Genomic DNA, 20,143 nt, shown 5'->3' on the forward strand with positions numbered 1-20,143 from the left:
TACTCCTCTGTGGTACTCTAATATAGTAGAACCTCACTTTCATCTAATTTGTTGATAAATCAAATGACACGTGTCCAAATTAATCACATCGAGATACAGTAGATCATTGGCTTCGGTGGCGATGCCTTGGCACGTGAAACACACTGGGATCGATGAAGGCGGTTCCGTACGTAAGCCTGAAGTTCAGTAGTTGGGAGTTACCGGTAATTGGCTGAAAATATGGGACTTACATTGGGTAATTTATGTTGAGAACTGTTATTGGCACCTAACTTTTACTTACACACCTCAATTAAAAATAAAAATAAAAAGATTTTTCCTAAAACGTTCACAACTTATGTCAGAATTCCGGTACACTTTTCATTTTAATTCCCAAAACATGTCTTTGGAGTGAATTTATCACTTTTATAATCAATGACTACAGATTCGTAAATGTTAAAAGTGACGAACTCATGAGTTCATAGATGACGAGTGCATCTTGAATTAAAATGAACAATGTACCAAATTCATAAATGGAGATTCAGCACAAGAAATGAAGATTCACCCAAAAGAAAATGAAAGTGATTAAGAGTAAGTAAAAGTTGGGATGCCAATAGAAGATCTCTCTTTCTTTATTTTTCCTTTATTATCATTGGTATCCCCACCTTTCACGAGACTAATCCCACGGTCACACGTACTGCCCCCTCGAAAAGTCCTATATAAGATTGGATAAATCGAGAGTCAACCGAACCTTGGAGGGTGGCCCCAAGGAATTCATTGCTTCGTGAGGTTTCAAACACTTGGCCTACCCTACCTGAGGAGTTTATCAAGGCTCGACTTGCCACTAGAACAAATTTCCTAAATATATTTCCTTAAGAATTAACCTTCTACTATTTTGGTGGGTGAGTCCAAGACAAGAATTTCTTTATAAGGATTTGTTCTTCTAAGCTTCCATTTAAGGCCTTATAAATGAACAAATCTTGTAAACATATGTTGAAGTTATTCTAATTGTCCTTCAAGATGTAGAAATCGATTGTATTCCATCCAACACTTAAACCGACTTCCTACCTGAATTATTTTAAATCGATTCATTTTGCAGGCTCAGCGTTTGCGTAGAATTTCAAGGATGGTTCATGAACTGATGAGTGACACAGTTAAAAATGGAAAATCAAATCAAGATCCATATGTGTTGAATTTGACACCTCACTCGTACACGTAAACCTCGTTACTTATCTAAACCTTTCTAACCTAAAAGATTTTTTTCTATATCTATCTAAACTTCTTTACACCTTCTATAGGGATGCTACAACACTAGAAGCAATGTAGAAATTGAGCAGTAGAAGCACTTGTTTGTGAAAGAAAGTATCGTGAGAAGGATGGAAGGAATGTATTGGGAATTACCAGATGGAGAAGGTGAAGTAGAGTGAATATCAATTTCAAAGTGTGTCCCAAACTCAAGTGGTTGATAATCTAGAATACAACTGTGAGGTCATGGGCTGAGTTCAATTTATAATATTTTGTGCAGTCTTAACTCTTGAGATCGATTTTGATACACAATAATGATGAATCCATGAAATGGTACCAAAGAGATTAATGTGTAGCTAGTGTTCTCTTAGTTCTTCTGTGTGGATTTTACTGAAATGGTTAAGGCAGAAAAAGTTTTAGAAGATTTATTTTTTGTCTTTTTTTTATTTAGAGACACTATGTCCTGGAATTCTATTATCTGCTCCTTCCAGCTTTAAACACTACTTGAATTCTAAAGACCTAAGCTTTAGGTTTCAAAGCCTATGTGCACCCTTGAGTTGCCAGCCTAGTGAAAACATGCTTACCTGGTGAAAACACCAAATATTTGCAACTTGTTAAGTCAGGAAATGTCATATCGTTGAGGTCCAGCTTGTTTGTATCTTTGAGTTGCTGATCTTGTTAATTCAGAATTAACTCCATGGTAATAACAAACACTTAAAGCCTACAAAAGAAATGTGATTGTGTAAATAGTCAGAAGAATCTGCTAAGAATCAGAAGATATCAGGGCCTAGATGTCATTCAAATGAATCAACAGTCACAAAAACTGGGCTGAGATTAGAAGGTTTGATTGAAACAATCTTGAGAAGAAGTGAGGTTCCAGAACACCGAAATGTAAACAACATGAAAACTTTTTATATCAATAAACTTGGACAAATAGTTCACAATTCAATCTTTTGAAGTTCAAAAGGGGTTTATCAAAATCAAAATCTTCAACTTGCTATCATACTTAATGTATGGTTCTTGGGTTGGACACACATCATGCACAGATTTCATTATTTTATTAATCAATTTCAGCAGAAATAGTTGCATTTGGTAAGTCCAACACCAAAACTCAAAATAAAGAATTATAACTATATATATTATCATGTATTTAAAATAAACAGAGTGAGATACTAACAATAGATCTATGGGGCATATGCAAAAGACTACAACCTAAAAGCTAAAAATGTCTTACATATCATCAAAATTCATTTGACACCTACAGTGTGGACACTGCATTTAGGCAAAACAATTTTGGAGTAAAACAATATAAAGCTTTAAACTAAGCATGCTGAAATAAGATGAATCCTCAATATAGAAAATCAAACAATCCTATTTTTACAAAAAAAAGATGAAAAAAAATAATTCAATTAAGATGTTTTTCAGAGTAAAGAAAACGCTAGTTCATAGCAAACCTGCAGTTCAGAGTTGAAGAAATGCAATTGTGAAGCACTACGGAGCTCCACAAAGCTTTCTATTTTATAATGTTGTTTAGGACAACAAATCACAATTGTTTAAAATGGAGGTGGGACTTGATGCTTTCATCTTCCCATTTTAATTGATTCCACCATTTGCGCTCTCCTTTGATCTCTATTTGAGGAGGACTGGTTCTGTTTACATTAAGTGGGAGTTTCCGCAGTTTTGGACACCCTCCAACTTTGAGGTTTTGTAGAGATGGCAATACTCCACCACAAATACTCTTCAGTTCCGAAAGTCTCCAAAGAGTCAATTTGCACAATCTTGGGAGGGCACTTTCCCCCAATACCATTTCTCCACATACATTCTTAAGTTCATCACAAAATTTGATCTGGAGTGTTTCAAGGTTTTTTAGCTCCAGGCCTGACGAGAAGACAGAGATGAAGCTTGGGCAACAATCTATATATAAATTTTTAAGGCATGTAAAGCTCCCAGATTGTGACACCCCTTCACATAAACTCTGTAATGCAGAAAGATTTGAGACCCAGAGATTTTGTAAATTTCTTCCTAGTGCTACATTCTCTTCTGTCTCATTTCCATAAAATACACACTCCATTGCATCACATCTGTCTATCCAACATTCTTTCAATTCCTTAACATTTTCAACACCTATATCTGACAGCCGTGTGACGAACATGTTATTCTTTAAATATAAAATTTCTGCATGACTGAGGACCCCCTCGATACCACAAGGAAAGCTTTGAAAGCCACAAATCTCCAGAAATCTGTCAGGATCTGTTGACTGAGGAAGCCATCTTGTCTGAGTGTAGTAGGATTCTCTGAAGATGAATTCTTTCCCCTGAAAGTAAATGTCTTCCTCTTTACCTTGCTCTTCACGAGAGCAAAAGCATATATGGAACCGTTGGAAGCATTTCTCCCACAATTGAGAGTTCTTAGTAATAGAGCAGAAAAAGTCAGGATTCCCTACTTTTACATGTATATGATATCTGCCAACATCTTCTATAAGTACATCCATCATGTTCCCCCAATCAGTACCAAGGGATCCATTCATTAAGAGCTGATCGAGATCACTAAATTCAGAAATGGACGGTAGCTGCTCAACATGGGTTCCAGAAATATCCAAAATTTTAAGGTCATTCTTCTGCCCGGAGGATTCTTCTTGGGATTGTGTAAAAGCAGTAATACCAGTAAGATGGAGAACCTCGAGTCTTGTAAGTCCTTCCAAAGGAGGCATTGTCTCTAGTTTCGAGCAAGCTCTTAAAAATAGTTGAGAGAGTCCGCAACATTTGGAAAGGAATGATAGTTGTTCAACTTGGGTTCCAGACAAATCCAATTTCCGTAGACCATTATTATACCCAAAGGATTCATCTTGGAATCGCCTGAAAGAGGTAGCACCAGAAAGATCAAGAACCTCAAGTCTTATAAGTGCTTCCAAAGATGGCAGTATCTCTAGTTTCGAGCAACCTCTTAGTAGTAGTTGAGATAGTCCGCTGCATTGGGAAAGAAATGATAGCTCTTTAACTTGGGTTCCAGACAGGTCCAATCTTTTAAGGTCATGATTTTGCTGTAAGGATTCATCTGGAAATTGCTTGAAAGCCGTAGCACCACAAAGATCAAGCACTTCAAGACCCGTGCATTTGGAAAGGGATGGTAGCTGTTCAACTTGGGTTCCAGACAGACCCAATTTTTTAAGGCCATTCTTCTCCCCAAAAGATTCATCTGAGAATCGCTTGAAAGCGGTAGCACCAGAAAGATCAAGCACCTTGAGTTCTGTGAGTGCATCCAAAGTTGGCAGTGCCACTAGTTTTAAACAACCTCTTAATAGTAGTTGGGAAAGACTGGTACATTTGGAAAAGGTTGGTAACTCTGCAACTTGGGTGCTAGAAAGATTGAGTATTCGAAGGGGTTTCCCGAAGGATATATCTTGGAATTTTTGGAACGCAATACAACCTGAAAGATCGATCTCATTGAGTCTTTCAAGACTTCCCAATGGAGGTAGTTTCTGTAACTTCAAACAACCTCTTAGTAAGAGCTGAAAAAGATTACCACCTATGGGAATGGTTCGTCTTTCATTTATATCATATCCATCTTCAAATTCCTTAAAAGCAGTGGCACCCGAAAGATCAAGAATCTCAAGTTCACTGTTTAAGGTTGGGAGTGTCTCCAAGTTAGAACAACCTCTTAAAAGGAGTTGATGGAGACCTCTACATTTCGAAAGGGACGGCAGTTGTACGACCTGGGTTCCAGATAAGTCGAGTATACGTAGGTAATACCTAATTCCAAAGGTTTGGTCTTGGAGTTTTCTCAACGCCCTAGCACCCGAAAGATCAAGCACTTCAAGTGATATAAATGCATCCAGACATGGCAATGCATTAAAGCGTGAACAATCTCTTAGTAAAAGGTATTTGATGTTGTTTCGATTGGAAATGGGCGGCAAACTGTAAAACACAGTTCCAGAGAGGTCGAGTAGTTCAAGGGAAGTCTTATTCTCAAGCAATTGACCCTCGATTTCTCTTAGAGCACTTGCACCTGATAGATCGAGCACCCTGAGGTATTTAGAAGCTTCCAGACATGGTAGTTTTTCTAAGTATGAGCAACCTCTTAGGATGAGAAAACGGAGGTCAAAAAGGTTGGAAAGAGATGACGGTAACTGTTTAATTTGGGTGTATGAGAGGTCGAGGTCTTGAAGGCAACGCATAGTCCCAAACAAGTCCTCTGGGATTTCCTTCAAAGCGTGAGCACCCGAAAGGCTAAGCACCTGTAGCTTATTGAGGCCTTGTATGTTGTTCAAATTTTCCAGAGTCCCACAACCTCTTAACACAAGTGCACAAAGCTCGTTCAAACTAGTAAAGGATGATGGCAGAGACCTCATTCTGGCATGAAGAAGGGAGAGAACTTGAAGATTCTTCATTTTTCGAAAGAATACATCTGGGATTTCACTAGAAAGGCTACCTCCATTCCCATGGCCATGAAGCAACAATGTTGAGGGTTCTGGGAATTCCGAATAATCAGGGTACTTCCTTTTCGAACTTCCATCCATCAGATATATTTTTTTGAAGCTATCTTGTTCTGTATATAGTTCAGGAATAGTTAACCTCATACCTGCTTTTGCCAATATCATATCACTTCCTTCCTCTTTGATATATGTCTGCCTATGGAGGAGGCCATCATGCATTGTCACGTGGTCGTCATCTAATTTAAATAGCAAGTAACGATCTCTGAGTTCCTTCAAGATATGTTGGCCTTCCTCATATGCATCCTCCAAACAATCGAATCCTTCTATAAATCCTTCCATTATCCAAGATGTTATCAATCCTTTGACACTGATATGATGGTACTCGGGATAGAGTGTGCAGTACAAGAAGCAGTCTTTCATAGCCTTGCTGGGTAACATCACGTAGCCAATTTCATGAGTATACAATGAGCGGTTGGTTCTTAGATTACTTGCTAGATCCAATTTAGCCTCCAAATTCAGGCTGGTATCTCCCTTTATGTTTCTCAAGGCTCCAGCTATTATGATAATTTGCAGAGGCACACCAAAACAGTCCTTGACTAAAGCTTCAGCAACGGGATGCCTATCTGGAGAATCAAATGCTACCCCAGCTTTGTCGCAGAACAAGCACCAGGCTTCGTGAGGGGGCAAACCATCCAGAGAAAGGACTCTATCGGCAGCTGCAAGGTCAAGATAGTATTTAGCTCCAGTGATTAAAACCTTGGATGATTTATTTCGTTGGCTGGAATGTGGGACTCCTAATTTATCCAGATTATATGAAGCAGATGTCTTGATTTCATCTAGAATCAGCAAGAACCTCTTCCTTGCAAGCGACATGTAGATCTTATGTCGTAGTCCCTTCTCAGTCTCTTCTTCATTGTCCTTGGCGATTGAAGACAACTTCAACTGATCAATAATTTGCATCTGCATATTATTGAAGCTGTAAGGTCCCACATTTACCCAGATGACAACATCGAAGAGACCAGACTCCGTCGCAATGTCCACTACACGCCTTGCTGTCCATGTCTTCCCAATTCCGTTTTTCCCTTGAAGTCCAATAGTTTCAACATTTTCATCACTTAACCATTTCAACACTTTCTCTATGTTCTCCTCTGTTGTTTTTCTAGTTGCCCCCGACAGTGATGATGGTTTAATGACTTCCACAACCTCAACTTCGATGCTTGTGTCAGCTTTCTGCTCAGATATGCTGCTCCCCTCTTTCGCTCCAATGAGTATGTTAGAAGCTGGTTGAGCATTCAAGTCCAACCTACAACAACGAAACAATTGATTTACATGTATTATTAGAGCAAGGAAAAAAAACTACAACTAAGAGGACAGAAATGGATTAGAGAAAATTACTGTTGGCCTATAAATTACTGACTCACCTAACCTTTTGAAAATGTCTATCAAAATCCTTATACTAGGGTCCTATTTGTGTATCATGGTTGGCTCAATTTATTTACTGTAATCAGACCAAAGCCACACTTGAATCAATAAAAGACAGCTTTAGATAGAATTGAGTGGAGGAACTGGCTTTATTCAGAGGAGCCCAATTTTTTGGTCAAGGATTTGATGATTATGATGAATCCATTACTACCGTAATAGTTTACAATAGAGCACGCCCAGCACTAGTCTTGATTCTTGAATGCATATCACATGGAAGTCACTTGGACCATGAAATGCTGTAACTCTGTCATTGTAACTACTAGCATGTAGGGATTGTATACATCACAGCTTACTAGAAATTTAATTCAAATATATATATATTTTTCACCTTTGCTTGTTTGAAGACCTATTTTCTTCTTGTTGAATAGATGCTGAGGTTGGAATTATTGAATCATCATTTGGAGTGTGACATCCAGCAGAAAAAATTTCATTCTTATTATAGCATGCAGTCTGCTCCATTTTAGTTTCTTCATCAGTAAGTTCGATCAATGGTTGTTTTGTGCTCCCAGGAATTGCATTACCATCAGTAATAAACTGATGATCAAGATTTTGGTTTGTGTTCCCAGGAACAAGTGGTAAGCAATATTCCTGTCGTTGCATTGTTGTGCCGTCAACCATACTTTGTTCAATCTCATAATCCAAATCATTGTCAGGGTCTGAATAGCTAGCATTGCGATATTCGATAAAGCCATCACCACCTTTTACATCACATTCACATACTTCTGTATGTTCTATGATACCTTGGTTTGGTTGTTGACCACTTCCTCTCATACAACCTAATGCCAAAGATGTAACAATCTGAGTGACTCCCACCTGTGCAAGCTCCTCAAACTCTGCTAGACTTGCTCCAATAACTGTGTAAGAAGCCGGTTGAGTATTCAAGTCCAACCTAAGAAGAAGGAAATGGATTAGAGAATATTATTGTTGGCCTCTAAATTACTGACTCAATTAATCTTCTGAAAATTCCTATACTAGGGTCCTAAATCCAAGCCCATTTGCGTGTGGTGGTTGGATCAATCTATTCTCTGTAATCAATCCAAAATCACATTTGAATTAATAGAAGACAAGGCTTTAGACAGAAGTGAATGGAGGAACTGGATTCATTGGCCTAGATTTTTGGTCAAGGATTTGATGATTATGATAAATCCATTACCAGTGAGAGGACTCCCTATACTAGTCTTGAATGTATACCACGTGGAAGTCAATTGGCCTCACTTGGACCATGAAATGTGTGCTAAATTTGAATGAATGAAAAACAAAAAGCTTTGGTGATCCTAGTCATCTCATTTGAATGCTTTCTCAGTGGGTTTCTACTTGATACAAAAAAACTAGCCAGTGAAGAAAGTGTATCAATTGTATCCATGGTTTAAAATATCGGAATTTATAGCTCAATACATATCGGTATTGACTCAGACCGATATGAAACATTGACCTCGAAACATTGAATGTTTCGGGATGTTTCAGGAATGTATCAGGTTAGTATCGGAATGTATAGGCCAATACCATACGATTTTTTGATTTACTCATCATTCCATCGATATGATATTTTAAACCATGATTGTAACTACTAGCATGTAGAGGTTGTATAAATCACATCTTACTACAAATTGAATTCAAATAATTTATTTTTTTCACCTTTGCTTGTTTGAAGGCTTATTTTCTTCTTGTTTTTCAATAGACACTGATGGTGGAATTATTGAATCATCATTTGGAGTTTGACATCCACCAGTAAAATTCTCATTCTTAGACCATACAGTCTGCTCCATTTTACTTTCTTCGTCAGCAAGTTCGATCAATGGTTGTTTTGTGCTCCTCAGGTGGCAAGTTGAATGAATTTGAATTACATTACCATCGGTGAGCACCTTATGATGATCAAGATTTGGGTTTGTGTTCCCAGGAACAAGTGGTAAGGAATCTTCCCGTCTTTGCACTGTTAAGGCATCAACCATAATTTGTTCGATCTCATAATCCAAGTCATTGTCAGGGCCTGAATAGCTAGCATTGTGACATTCACCATGACCTTTTCCATCACCTTTGTATACTTTTGTATGTTCTATGATACTATGGTTTGGTTGTTGATCACTTGCTTTCATGTCCCCTGATGCCAAAGATGTAACAATCTCAGTGACTGCCACCTGTGAGAGCTGCTCTGCTGGATTTTCTTCCTGAGAAAGACATTAATAATCAAAGATCAAAGCTATTAAATAAAAAAGTATATTAGATGGCGTTGCAATCTTATTCACAAGTTTCTGGATCAAATTACAATTTATGTAAATTTACCAATATTAAAGTCTCCCCATTGTCGTCATTGTTGCTATATTGCATTGAATGGTGGTCAATCCCATGATTATCCCTATCATTAGGAGTATGAATGCATATGTGATTAAAATAAAATAACAAAAGGATTATTACTACATTATTAGAAATAATGCAATTAACTTTTCACCTTGGCTTAATTGAAGGCCTATTTTCTTCGAACTTTTCTAGATTTTCTTCTTCAGAAAGTATAATGTCAACAACAATTTCACCAACTCCTTCCATTGCAAGTTCCTCAAACAGTGCTAGATTTTCTTCTAGGGAAAGTATGTCGCTTGTTAAAGGTCGAAACCACTTTGTGAAGCGGAATATTAAATGGCGCTGCAATGTACCATTCAAATGAATATAAACATTTTTTTGTAAAACATGCACATCATATCTAAGGTTTAGTAATGCAATTTATAAACATAAGGTATTTTACCAGTCGCATCATCTCCTCGTTGCCATTTCCCTTTGAAGGATAAATACCGTTCAAACGATCATCGTCTTCATCAGAAAGTTTGAGCAATGGTTGTTTCATGCTCCTCTGGTGGCAAGTTGAAGGAATTTGAATTGCATTACCATCAGCGAGTACGTGATTATGATCAAGATTCGGGTTTGTGTTCCCAGGAACAAATGATAAGGAATCTTCCTGTCTTTGCATTGTTAAGGCGTCAACCATAATTTGTTCAATCTCATAATCCAAGTCATTGTCAGGGACTGAATAGCTAGCATTGCAACATTCACCATGACCTTCATTACCTTTTCCATCACCTTTGTATACATTTGTATGTTCTACGATACTTTGGTTTGGTTGTTGATCACTTGCTCTCATGTCCCCTAATGCCAAAGATGTAACAGTCACAGTGACTCCCATCTGTGTGAGCTCCTCAAACTCTGCTAGATTTTCTTCCTGAGCAAGACATTAATGATCAAAGATCAAAGCCATTAAATAAAAAAGTATATTAGAGGGCGCTGCAATCTTATTCGCAGGTTTCTGGATCAAATTACAATTTATGTAAATTTACCACTATTAAAGTCTTCCCCTTATTGTCGTTGTTGCTAAATTTCATTGAATGGTGGTCGATCCCATGATTAAACCTATCATTAGGAGTATGAATGCATATGTGATTAAAATAAAATAACAAAAGGATTATTACTACATTATTTGAAATAATTCAAATCACTTTTCACCTTTGGTTCATTGAAAACCCATTTTCTTCAGAATGTAAATTGCTAACAACAATTTCACCAACTCCTTCCATTGCAAGTTCCTCAAACATTGCTAGATTTTCTTCTTGGGAAAGTATGTCGCTAATTAAAGGTCGAAACCACTTTGTGAAGCGGAATATTAAATGGCGCTGCAATATATACATTCAAATGAAATATAAACATTTCTTTGTAAAACATGCACATCATATCTAAGGTTTTGTAATGCAATTTACAAACATAAGGTATTTTACCAATCGCATAGTCTCCTCGTTGCCATTCCCCTTTGAAGGACAAATATTGGTCAAACGATCACCCCTGACATTAGAAGGTTGAACCTCTATGCTAGTAATGTTACTTTTTCTCTCTGCATACTCCATTGGCATCCTCCCAATGCCTGTCTCTGTGAGTGCCTCTTGTATGTTCAACTTAGCATTGGACATGTTTCACTCTTGAACTTCTTTCTTCAACTCGACTTTATTATTCTCCAGAAGATGATGATGATTATGGTGAACGTAGCTCTTAACTACCCTTGAATGAGTTCATGATCGTCAAATATATGGAGCACCCCCTTTTTCTACTAAATAGCCAGACTATACATGAAAAAAAGGTAAATTCGATGCCAAGGTTCATTGAATTTAGCACTTTTTTCACAGTGTTTAAAAGAGTCGCATGTAATTTACCCTTTTTTTCACGTAGTTAGATAACTGCGCCATCATATATTTGTTGAGTCGTGCTGAAGTGAATTCACACTTTGTTGGCGAGGGGGTGTGCACACAACCATAGATGCTTTTCACTCGTATCTTGATGAAAAGCATCTATGATTCCATACACACCACCACGTCAATAAAGTGTGAATTGAGGTCACTCCAGCATTATTCTATTTTGTTTGCTTATTATTAAGGAAAATACTGGAGTGATTTTAACCTTGACACAGTTTCACACTTCGCTGATGTGGATGTGTGTACAGAACCATAGATATTTTTCATCTAGATACAAGTGAAAAGCATCTATAGAAGTGTGTGCCTCCACATCGGCAAAGTGTGAAACGATGTCAATTTTAAAGTCAATGTACAACACAACTAAATCTTTACTTGGTCATTAATGCCCCCAGTTTTAGGAAATTTGGAACCCCACAACCTTATAATTTTGTTGCTCAGTTTTCAAAATTATAAAAATATCATTTTTTCACTATCTAATCTAAAAAATCCCTTAATCAATATTTTAAATTAGAAATAAATCCTCTTGATACATGTGCACATAGTGACAAAGTCGGGGTTCGAGAATAATTTGGCAAGAAAAAGCTTTGGAAAAAATCAGCAAAAGATCAATAAAGTCGGAGAAAACATAGGATAAATTAAACGACAAAAATAATTTTTTTTAAATATAACAAATTAAAATATATATAGGGTCAGGTTCAAGGGCCATATGAGAAAACTTTCGTTTTTCAAAGTAAGGGTTAGAGGTTTTGGATTGAGCTGATTTTTTGCAAGGATGGTCACTATGATGAGAAGATCATCCTTACAAAAAATCAGCTCAATCAGAAACTTCTAAATCCATCAAAAGTGATTTACAAATTTATGATAAAAATTGGTAAAAAATCGACGGTCCACATTCTAAATCACTTTTAATGGGGTTAGAAGTTTCAGATTGGGCTGATTTTTTTTTTGGATGATCTTTACATCATAGAGATCATCCTCACAAAAAATCAGCTCAATCCAAAATTTATAACCCATATTTTAAAATTTTATTTACTATCGAAAGTTTTCTCATATGTTTTCTCATATGGCCCTTGAACCTGACCCATATATATATATATATAGGGGGCGGTTCAAGGGCCATATGAGAAAACATATGAAAAAACTTTCGTTTTTCAAAATAAGAGTTAGAGGTTTTGGATTGAGCTGATTTTTTGCAAGGATGGTCACTATGATGAAAAGATCATCCTCACAAAAAATCAGCTCAATCAGAAACTTCTAAATCCATCAAAAGTGATTTACAAATTAGTGATAAAAATTGGTAAAAAATCAATGGTCCACATTCTAAATCACTTTTAATGGGGTTAGAAGTTTCAGATTGGGCTGATTTTTTTTTTTTTGGATGATCTTCCCATCATAGAGATCATCCTCACAAAAAATCAGCTCAATCCAAAATTTCTAACCCATATTTTAAAATTTTATTAAAAACGAAAGTTTTTACATATGTTTTCTCATATGGCCCTTGAACCTGACCCATATATATATATAGGGTCCCGTTCAGCACCCTAAGCTTTACCACACACTTTAACAAACGTGTTTTGTCCTACATGGGTTAGAAGTTTTGGAATGGGCTGATTTTTGGTGAGGATGATCTCTATGGTGAGGAGATCATCCTCACCAAAAATCAGCTCATTCCAAAACTTCTAACCCCCTCAAAAATGGTTTACAAAAATTGGATGGTCCACGATTTTTCAACTTGTAAACATGGGGCTAAACATTTCGGAATGGGCTGATTTTTGGGGAGGATGATCTTCTAATCATAGAGATCATCCTCACCAAAAATCAGCTCATTCCAAAACTTCTAACCCCATCAAAAATGGTTTACAAAAAATGGACGGTCCACGATTTTTCAACTTGTAAACATGGGGCTAAACATTTCAGAATGGGCTGATTTTTGGGGAGGATGATCTTCTAATCATAGAGATCATCCTCACCAAAAATCAGCCCATTCCAAAACTTCTAACCCATGTAGGACAAAAAACGTTTGTTAAAGTGTGTGGTAAAACTTAGGGTGCTGAACATTTCCCATATATATATATATATGAATTTCATATATCAAATGATAAATAACACTTAAAAAATGCTAAAAATAATCTGCGAGTTTTTCAAAAAATCATCAACTAAATAATGATTAATCGTGATTTAGGCACCAACTTTTAAAATCATGATCAAGTTATAATTTATTCAAATGAGTCGTGCTGGAGTGACCTCAAGGATGACCTCATTTTGCACTTTCCTGACGTAGACGTGTGCACTGAACCCTAGATCATTTTCTTCGGGATACACATGAAAAAGATCTATGCACTTGCCACACGTCGACCGATCATAGACAGAGAAAATTTTCGAGTCAGGTTATGATTAGTCAAACATCTATGGTTTAAAACTCACATCCACGTCTCAAAGTCACTCTAGGATTTTCCCGTAAAGATTTTAAAGGTACTAATAGATGAGGAATTTGGATCCGGCAAGGTGTCCGAATCATGCAGAACAGGAACAAAGTCTACGTGGCACAGTTGGATTGGAGTCATCCAACCTATTAACAAAGAAAGACACTGTTACTAACCTGCAATATTCGCCCCAGAGAGAGAGAGAGAGAGAGAGATCGAACCGAGATGACAGAGACGATGCGCAGAAATAGATTATCTCAACCCGAAACACATAGCGACCTCCTAAGAAATAACAATAAATCATAAAAATATAAAAAATAAAAGACTTTGGCATTTGTAGTCGCCCAATGTGAACTGTTTGACAATTTTCTGCACCTAATGTCCTAATCCATCATAAAAAACAACATTATTTTTTAACAGAGTGACATAAACATTACGGAAATTTTATTGACACGTCATAGAACTCCAAGGGTCCTCCAATTTTTAGAGGCACCTCAAAAAATTGTTGTCTGCACTCCATGTCAAAGGGCACCTCTCTCATCTCTAACGATTCCGACTACTCAGTCGAGGAGGAGAAGGAGAATCCTGTGTTTTCAAAGCTCAGGACACATATCTTTGGCCCCCCTCTGCCTCCCTCCTTTAATTTTGTTTACCCCACCCTCAAGTTTTAGGTGATTTAGAAACCCCTCCACTCTTGGTGAATATTTGACATACCACACCTATCTTCCCAAATAATGGTGATTATACATACCTACCCCTCTATAAAATTGATAAATATTCAAGATGCCATGCGTTTTCAAACTGAAGGCAGTGGCACACCCCCTCTGACTTTGTTCTTATTTATTAGAGTAACTAAAAATAGCCTAAATACCTTATTTTTAACCTGTAACACAAAAACTTTAATTTTCCCCCCACTAAAATCAATTATCGTCGACCTCTATGATAAGTATTTTTAATTTTTTAAACAATGCCTTGAACATCACCTTAATCCCTTGTAGGGAATCCTAGAATTTTTTGTTATAAAATCTCATATACTTTATATTAAAAAAAATCTTAATCTTATCTTTTTCTTTAGATTTTGAATGTTAAAGTAGATTAATCTTAATGTTGAAAATTATGGTAAAACAATTTCACGTAAGAGGTTGAATGTGATTTATTTTCAGAAAAGAAATCAAAGGTTTTTTGGTTTTAAGTTGAAGAAGAGGGAAATGAGGTCATTTTGTAGTGGTCTATGGGAGAAGACTAAGGTCAAGGGATCATGTGGAGATTTTGATGAATATTTTAGATACCATATATTTTAAACTGATGACATTACCTTCTTGACTTGACCATGCTGATAAGCTTGGTCTTGACTCCTTCCGACAACACCACAACTAATAAATTTGGTATAAAAATTTCGCCCGTCACTTTATAAGAATAAATTGAAGATTGACTAATTTGTATTTGAATCACCCTGCCTCCTACAGGTACATGCACATGTGCCACTTCTGGAAACGGGATGTACGAGGGAATTGACTGGGTCTCCAACAACATTGCTAGTAAGGTAAACTTATGCCATAGGAAAATAAAAAGATGTGAGGAAATTATGTTTTAAATAAAACAAGTTGGGCATTAATTGATTTTCCTGATTTTATTTGGTGGGCTAATTGCAGGCATAGAAGAACCTTAGGATGATTTTGGGGGATGTATCTGTGTTGGGAGTACAATGTAGATGAGACTAATATTATTTTTGTGGTTTATTCTCTCTCTCTCTCTCTTTTCTTTTGTTTTATCTTCGATGTTTGAAGTGTTTCAAGAAAGGAACAGTTCTTACATTTTCTTCATCCCTTTTCATTACATAGATACTGGCATTTGTTTCAAATTCGTTCTAGAAGGGAGAAATTTTCATCTGAACAGGTGATGGTATAAGATGAGCCATACAAATAATGATATTGTCAATCAATTTGCCTATGGTATTGTCGTTCCTTATCTTATCTGATTCTTGTTCTTCAATCGTCCTCCTAGCTGATGCTGATCTGTCTCATGGATTGCTTGGTTGTATCTGCGAACACTGATTAAGTCGGTTTAATTATTGTGTACCTTTGCCTTTTTTTATTTATGTATTATAAGTTTTTAAGTTCCTAGCTTTATAATTTCTTGGTGTCCCGGTCACATTCAGGACCTTTGAATTTCATGTGTTGTGCATTCTACGTTAAGGTCATGTGTTGATTCGATGACAATCACATGGTCACAAAACATCAACCTTTGAATTGTGTGTTCATTCTACGCGAAGGTTATGTGTTGATTTTCCATAACAATCGATATGTTGGCCAAGTTAGTGTAAGCTTGTATGCACACCTGGACGAGTACTTGTGATCATTTCTTTCACACATGGGACTTGGTTAGCTTGAAGGATGCCCTTGCTGTTTGTTTGCATTTGGGATTCCCTTCGCAACCATGGTCCTGAATTGGTGCCTTTAGGACTCGAGTCTGGCTTTCACAAATGAGTGGGTCAATGTTTTGATTTGATCAGGAGATACTATTTAAATGCAACATTTGAGAGCTTTTATGAGTGCTAGGCTTCTATGAAATTGCACAATTTGAGAGCTTCTACGAGTGCTTCGCTTCCTGATGAAGGTGGTACCTTTAGTGATCGGATTCTTCTGCTAGATGTGTAACATCCGCTCCCAACCTTCCTATTCACAATTCTCATAGAATAAATTCTATATTAAAAGCAAAGATACTTCAAACGAATGCTTAACGCTATAAGAATTATAACCAATTATTTATATGAATACAATGGTAGATCTCATTCCAACGCTTTTTAGCTTAACCACACAAGGCGTAAGTGTGTGATAGTTTTGCTCTTGCAGGAAGAAGGGAGATATTCATTTGCATCTAGTAATATATTTTCATGCTTTTAAGACATTTTTGGAAATCGCCCAAAAGTGGCAGCACCAGAAAGATCGAGCACCTCGAGTCTTGCAACTGCTTCCAAAGCTGGTAGTATCTCTAGTTTCGAGCAACCTTTCAGTAATAATTGAGAGTGTGCTGCATTGGGAAAGGGATGATAACTGTTCAATTGGGTTCCAGACAGATCCAATTCTTTAAGAAGAAAATGCTTCAGTACTGTGTTCAACACTGCGCTAACGTGGCAATGTGCATACGACCATAGAGTTCTCTGTTCACTGCCACATCATCACAGTGTCAAACAAAGTCATTGTAGCATGACTCTTTTTAAGATCATTCTTTTGCACAAGGAATTCATCTGCGAATCTCCCGAACGATGCTTCAAGTGCTTCTGAAACCCAAACTATCCAAAAATTCAGCAATCTGTATCTCAATGTGATGTGGGTTGAATTCTGCCATCTTTAGTTTCAAATTGATACCATTCATCACAAGGCACACACGACGAGATACGGAGAAATTCGAGGTGGGATTTCCAGAGGCATCATAGTCAAAGGATCCAGTTTTTGTAGCCACGTATATCACCATGTGCCGAATCCATGGGTGCACCATACAACTATCCACCACATGACAACTTTTTTTTTTTTGTATATTGGCTTGATCATGCCATTTTTCATTAGTTCCTTGAAGAAGCCTTCCCCCCTCCCTTTCGCGGTCTTATCTTCAGTGTGTGATACCAAGCCCTCCCCAATCCACCAATAAATCAAGGGTCTCTTCTTTATAATAGAATTCTCAGGGTAGATGGAAAAACAAAGCAAGCATAGTTTCAATTGGAGCTCGAGTATGTCGTAATCAATTTAAAGATTAGCCATGGGCACACTCTCCAAACTTTTTTCTTTCTTTCTATGCTTAAGCTTATGCCAATCAACTGACGTCTTATGAGGTTTGTCTGACACCACCGAATGCTGAGATTGAGTGATCGCCACCGTAGTATTCAAATAAGAGTTTTGATAAAATGACTTGCTAGGTGGCATACTCAATTGACTCATTGACGTGGACAAGTTTGGAAACCGTAGATCTTTCTGCCTTGGGAGACACTTTTTTATGGGGAAGTGCAATCATGTATACCTACGGTTATGAACTTATCACATCAGTGAGTCAATTGAATATGCCACCTAACGAGTCATTTTATCACGACTCTTCAAAGAAGCAATTGGTGTAGTTTGATAGGAGTATTGAGATCTTTGTGGTTCGGATAACGCGGATATAAGTATGGATCTATATCCGACCTAGATCCAACCTAGGTCAATGGACATCAACCCATATTTTAATTTTAATATACGTGAAGGAATCAAACTAGTTAAAACCTGATTTTGGATAAAATCCAACCCATTTTAAGCCCTAGGGTTTGGGATGTAAAGGAAGAAGTAGATTATTGGTTTTATGATTTGAACTATATGTTAATGTTAGTATTAGTTGTAAGTCGTCGTTATTAATTATCAATAATTAATTTAAAATATTTTAATTGTTTGCAAGTCTCCTCCCCAGTCCTCGATGACTTTGGTTTGGTCTACACACCAGTCTAGCATTAATTTATAAAAGAGTCCGACTAGCCTTGCTAAGTTAGTAAGGATTTCACTCTTACTAAGATTCCTTGGGCTCACCTCTTGGCATCCAAAAAACACGATTCGATACTTCAGGTTGTGGAGGATAAAATTGTACGAACTTCAAAAGAAAAAAAAAAAATATCCAAAAAAAGTTATTTTCACCATCGGCAGCCGTCCATTTTCAAAACCTTGGATCTAGTTCAAAAAAAATTGTTTTTTTTTTTATATCTAGTTTTTTTTATAAAACTTCAAGGACTATTGTGTTGGATTTTTGATCTGGTGATCCATTTGAGCAAAAATGACCCTTAGTTTTTCAATTAAAATAATTATATATATATATATATATAATTTAAATACACATTATCTAAATAAAATATAATTTATGATTAAATATCTTCTACTGAACACATATATATATAGGGGACGGTTCGACGGACGTCTTGAAAATCATATGAGAAATTGAAGTTTCTCAGATATTGGATGGTGAGAAACAGACGGTGCATACGCGTTGAAACGTCAGTTCCAACTAAGAAACGGAGTTTCTTATATTTTAAAAAAATTCCCTAGCTTTTCTGTTTTCGTTATTATTATTATTTTTTTTTTAACTAACTCTCATTCTCTCCCTTCTTCTCAAAAGAACGACTAAAAAACATCAGTTTTCATTTTCGTCTCCATCGAAAACCTTCGTCTCTCTCTCTCCCTTAGCCTTGGATGAAGCAGTTCGAAGTGGGAAGGTGAAATCAGGCCAAACAATTGCCACCGCAGGTTTTGGGGCTGGCCTTACATGGGGTTCCGCCATTGTGAGATGGGGATAAGATGATTATGCTTCTACGACCAATGACTAGTTCAAGAAAGATAGAAAAAAAGAACGAAAAAAATACTTCAATTTTCGTTTTTCCCAATTTACATTTCATATGTATCAAGGAGAGGGAGGTGGCCATCATGCTGCTTTTACATCCACCATTTGTTCTTATGGATTTTGCAACTGTTCAACTTTGGGCATCCTAATAATATGATTTTTTTTTTGTCTCTAATCTCTTAGAAGTTCTTCATTTTCAAGTTGAATTGAGGTATTTATCGAATGGACAACTTTATTCAGGGGATTTGATCAAACCCATTGAGGCTCCTTGTCTCCTGTAAATAATTCTTGGCATCAACTCAAGTACCTTGTCTCTCATCCTCCTAACTTCATTCTTTGGAATTGCCATTAGCACATTGACGATCCTCAGCCCTTTCAACACCACATCCTCCTTCGGTATAAACACCGAGAATTCCTCATATTGCTCTTCAGGCAAATGGGTTTTCTGTCGAGACTTAAGAGAGAGAGAGAGAGAGACGAAGATTTTCGATAGAGATGAAAACGAAAACTGATGTTTTTCAGTGTTCTGTCGAGATGAAGGGAGAGAATGAGAGTTAGTTTAAAAAAAAAAATGAAAAAACAGAAAAGCTAGGGAGTTTTTTTAAAATATAAGAAACTCCATTTCTTAGTTGGAATAGACGTTTCAACGCGTATGCAACGTCTGTTTCTCAACATCCAACGTCTGAGAAACTTCAATTTCTCATATGGTTTTCAAGACGTCCGTCGAACCGTCCCCATATATATATATATAATTTAAATACACATTATCTAAATAAAATATAATTTATGATTAAATATCTTCTACTGAACACTATTTTCTAGAGAAAATTATAATTATTTCCATGTAAATATACATGAGTAAATAATTGTAAAATGAGTTGAAAGGATTTATCAAATGTGAGACGAGACAACTCGGTCTCATCCATTGACAAGACGAGACGACAAACCGAGTTTTGAAACCACGTAAGGACAAAACTTTTCCCTTTCCATGATCCATTTCATAGATA

At 36.7% G+C, this 20,143-nt stretch overlaps 1 protein-coding gene and 1 long non-coding RNA gene across 4 annotated transcripts; one reads left to right on the forward strand and one right to left on the reverse strand.

The window, feature by feature from the left end:
* Positions 1–46: 46 nt before the first annotated feature.
* On the reverse strand, positions 47–14,255 carry LOC147407688 (putative disease resistance protein At4g19050). Of its 3 annotated transcripts, XR_015176849.1 has the most exons (12): positions 13,961–14,255; positions 10,894–11,232; positions 10,625–10,791; positions 10,459–10,531; positions 9,873–10,343; positions 9,582–9,772; positions 9,416–9,488; positions 8,771–9,300; positions 7,464–8,024; positions 2,676–6,956; positions 1,806–1,942; positions 47–176 (listed from the first exon to the last, which is right to left on the reverse strand). XR_015176849.1 is itself a non-coding variant. In XM_086436378.1 (10 exons), exons 2-10 carry the CDS (start codon positions 11,080–11,082, stop codon positions 2,765–2,767), a joined length of 6,447 nt encoding a protein of 2,148 aa, XP_086292504.1. In that variant the 5' UTR covers positions 11,083–11,232; positions 13,961–14,255; the 3' UTR covers positions 1,960–2,764. The 3 variants fall into 3 exon arrangements, 1 of the variants encoding a protein (XP_086292504.1); XR_015176850.1 differs by lacking the exon at positions 47–176 and having other exon boundaries at positions 1,802–1,942; XM_086436378.1 differs by lacking the exons at positions 47–176; positions 1,806–1,942 and having other exon boundaries at positions 1,960–6,956.
* Positions 14,256–15,118: 863 nt separating this feature from the next.
* LOC147407689 (uncharacterized) lies at positions 15,119–15,757 on the forward strand. The gene is made up of 2 exons (XR_015176855.1): positions 15,119–15,327; positions 15,437–15,757. It is a non-coding gene; the product is annotated as an uncharacterized LOC147407689 (long non-coding RNA).
* Positions 15,758–20,143: the final 4,386 nt, after the last annotated feature.

The sequence above is a fragment of the Akebia trifoliata genome, chromosome 3 (genome assembly GCF_017979445.1).
Source record: "Akebia trifoliata isolate Shusen 1 chromosome 3, ASM1797944v1, whole genome shotgun sequence".
NCBI classification, from domain to species: Eukaryota; Viridiplantae; Streptophyta; class Magnoliopsida; order Ranunculales; family Lardizabalaceae; genus Akebia; species Akebia trifoliata.

Excerpts from the sequence above, each read along its gene's own strand:
- LOC147407688 (XM_086436378.1), bottom strand. The coding sequence starts at position 11,082 with ATGTCCAATGCTAAGTTGAACATACAAGAGGCACTCACAGAGACAGGC. Across the intron at positions 10,792-10,893 it reads ACGAGGAGACTATGCGATTG|CGCCATTTAATATTCCGCTT; the intron begins GTAAAATACCTT and ends TATATATTGCAG. Across the intron at positions 9,773-9,872 it reads ACGAGGAGATGATGCGACTG|CGCCATTTAATATTCCGCTT; the intron begins GTAAAATACCTT and ends GGTACATTGCAG.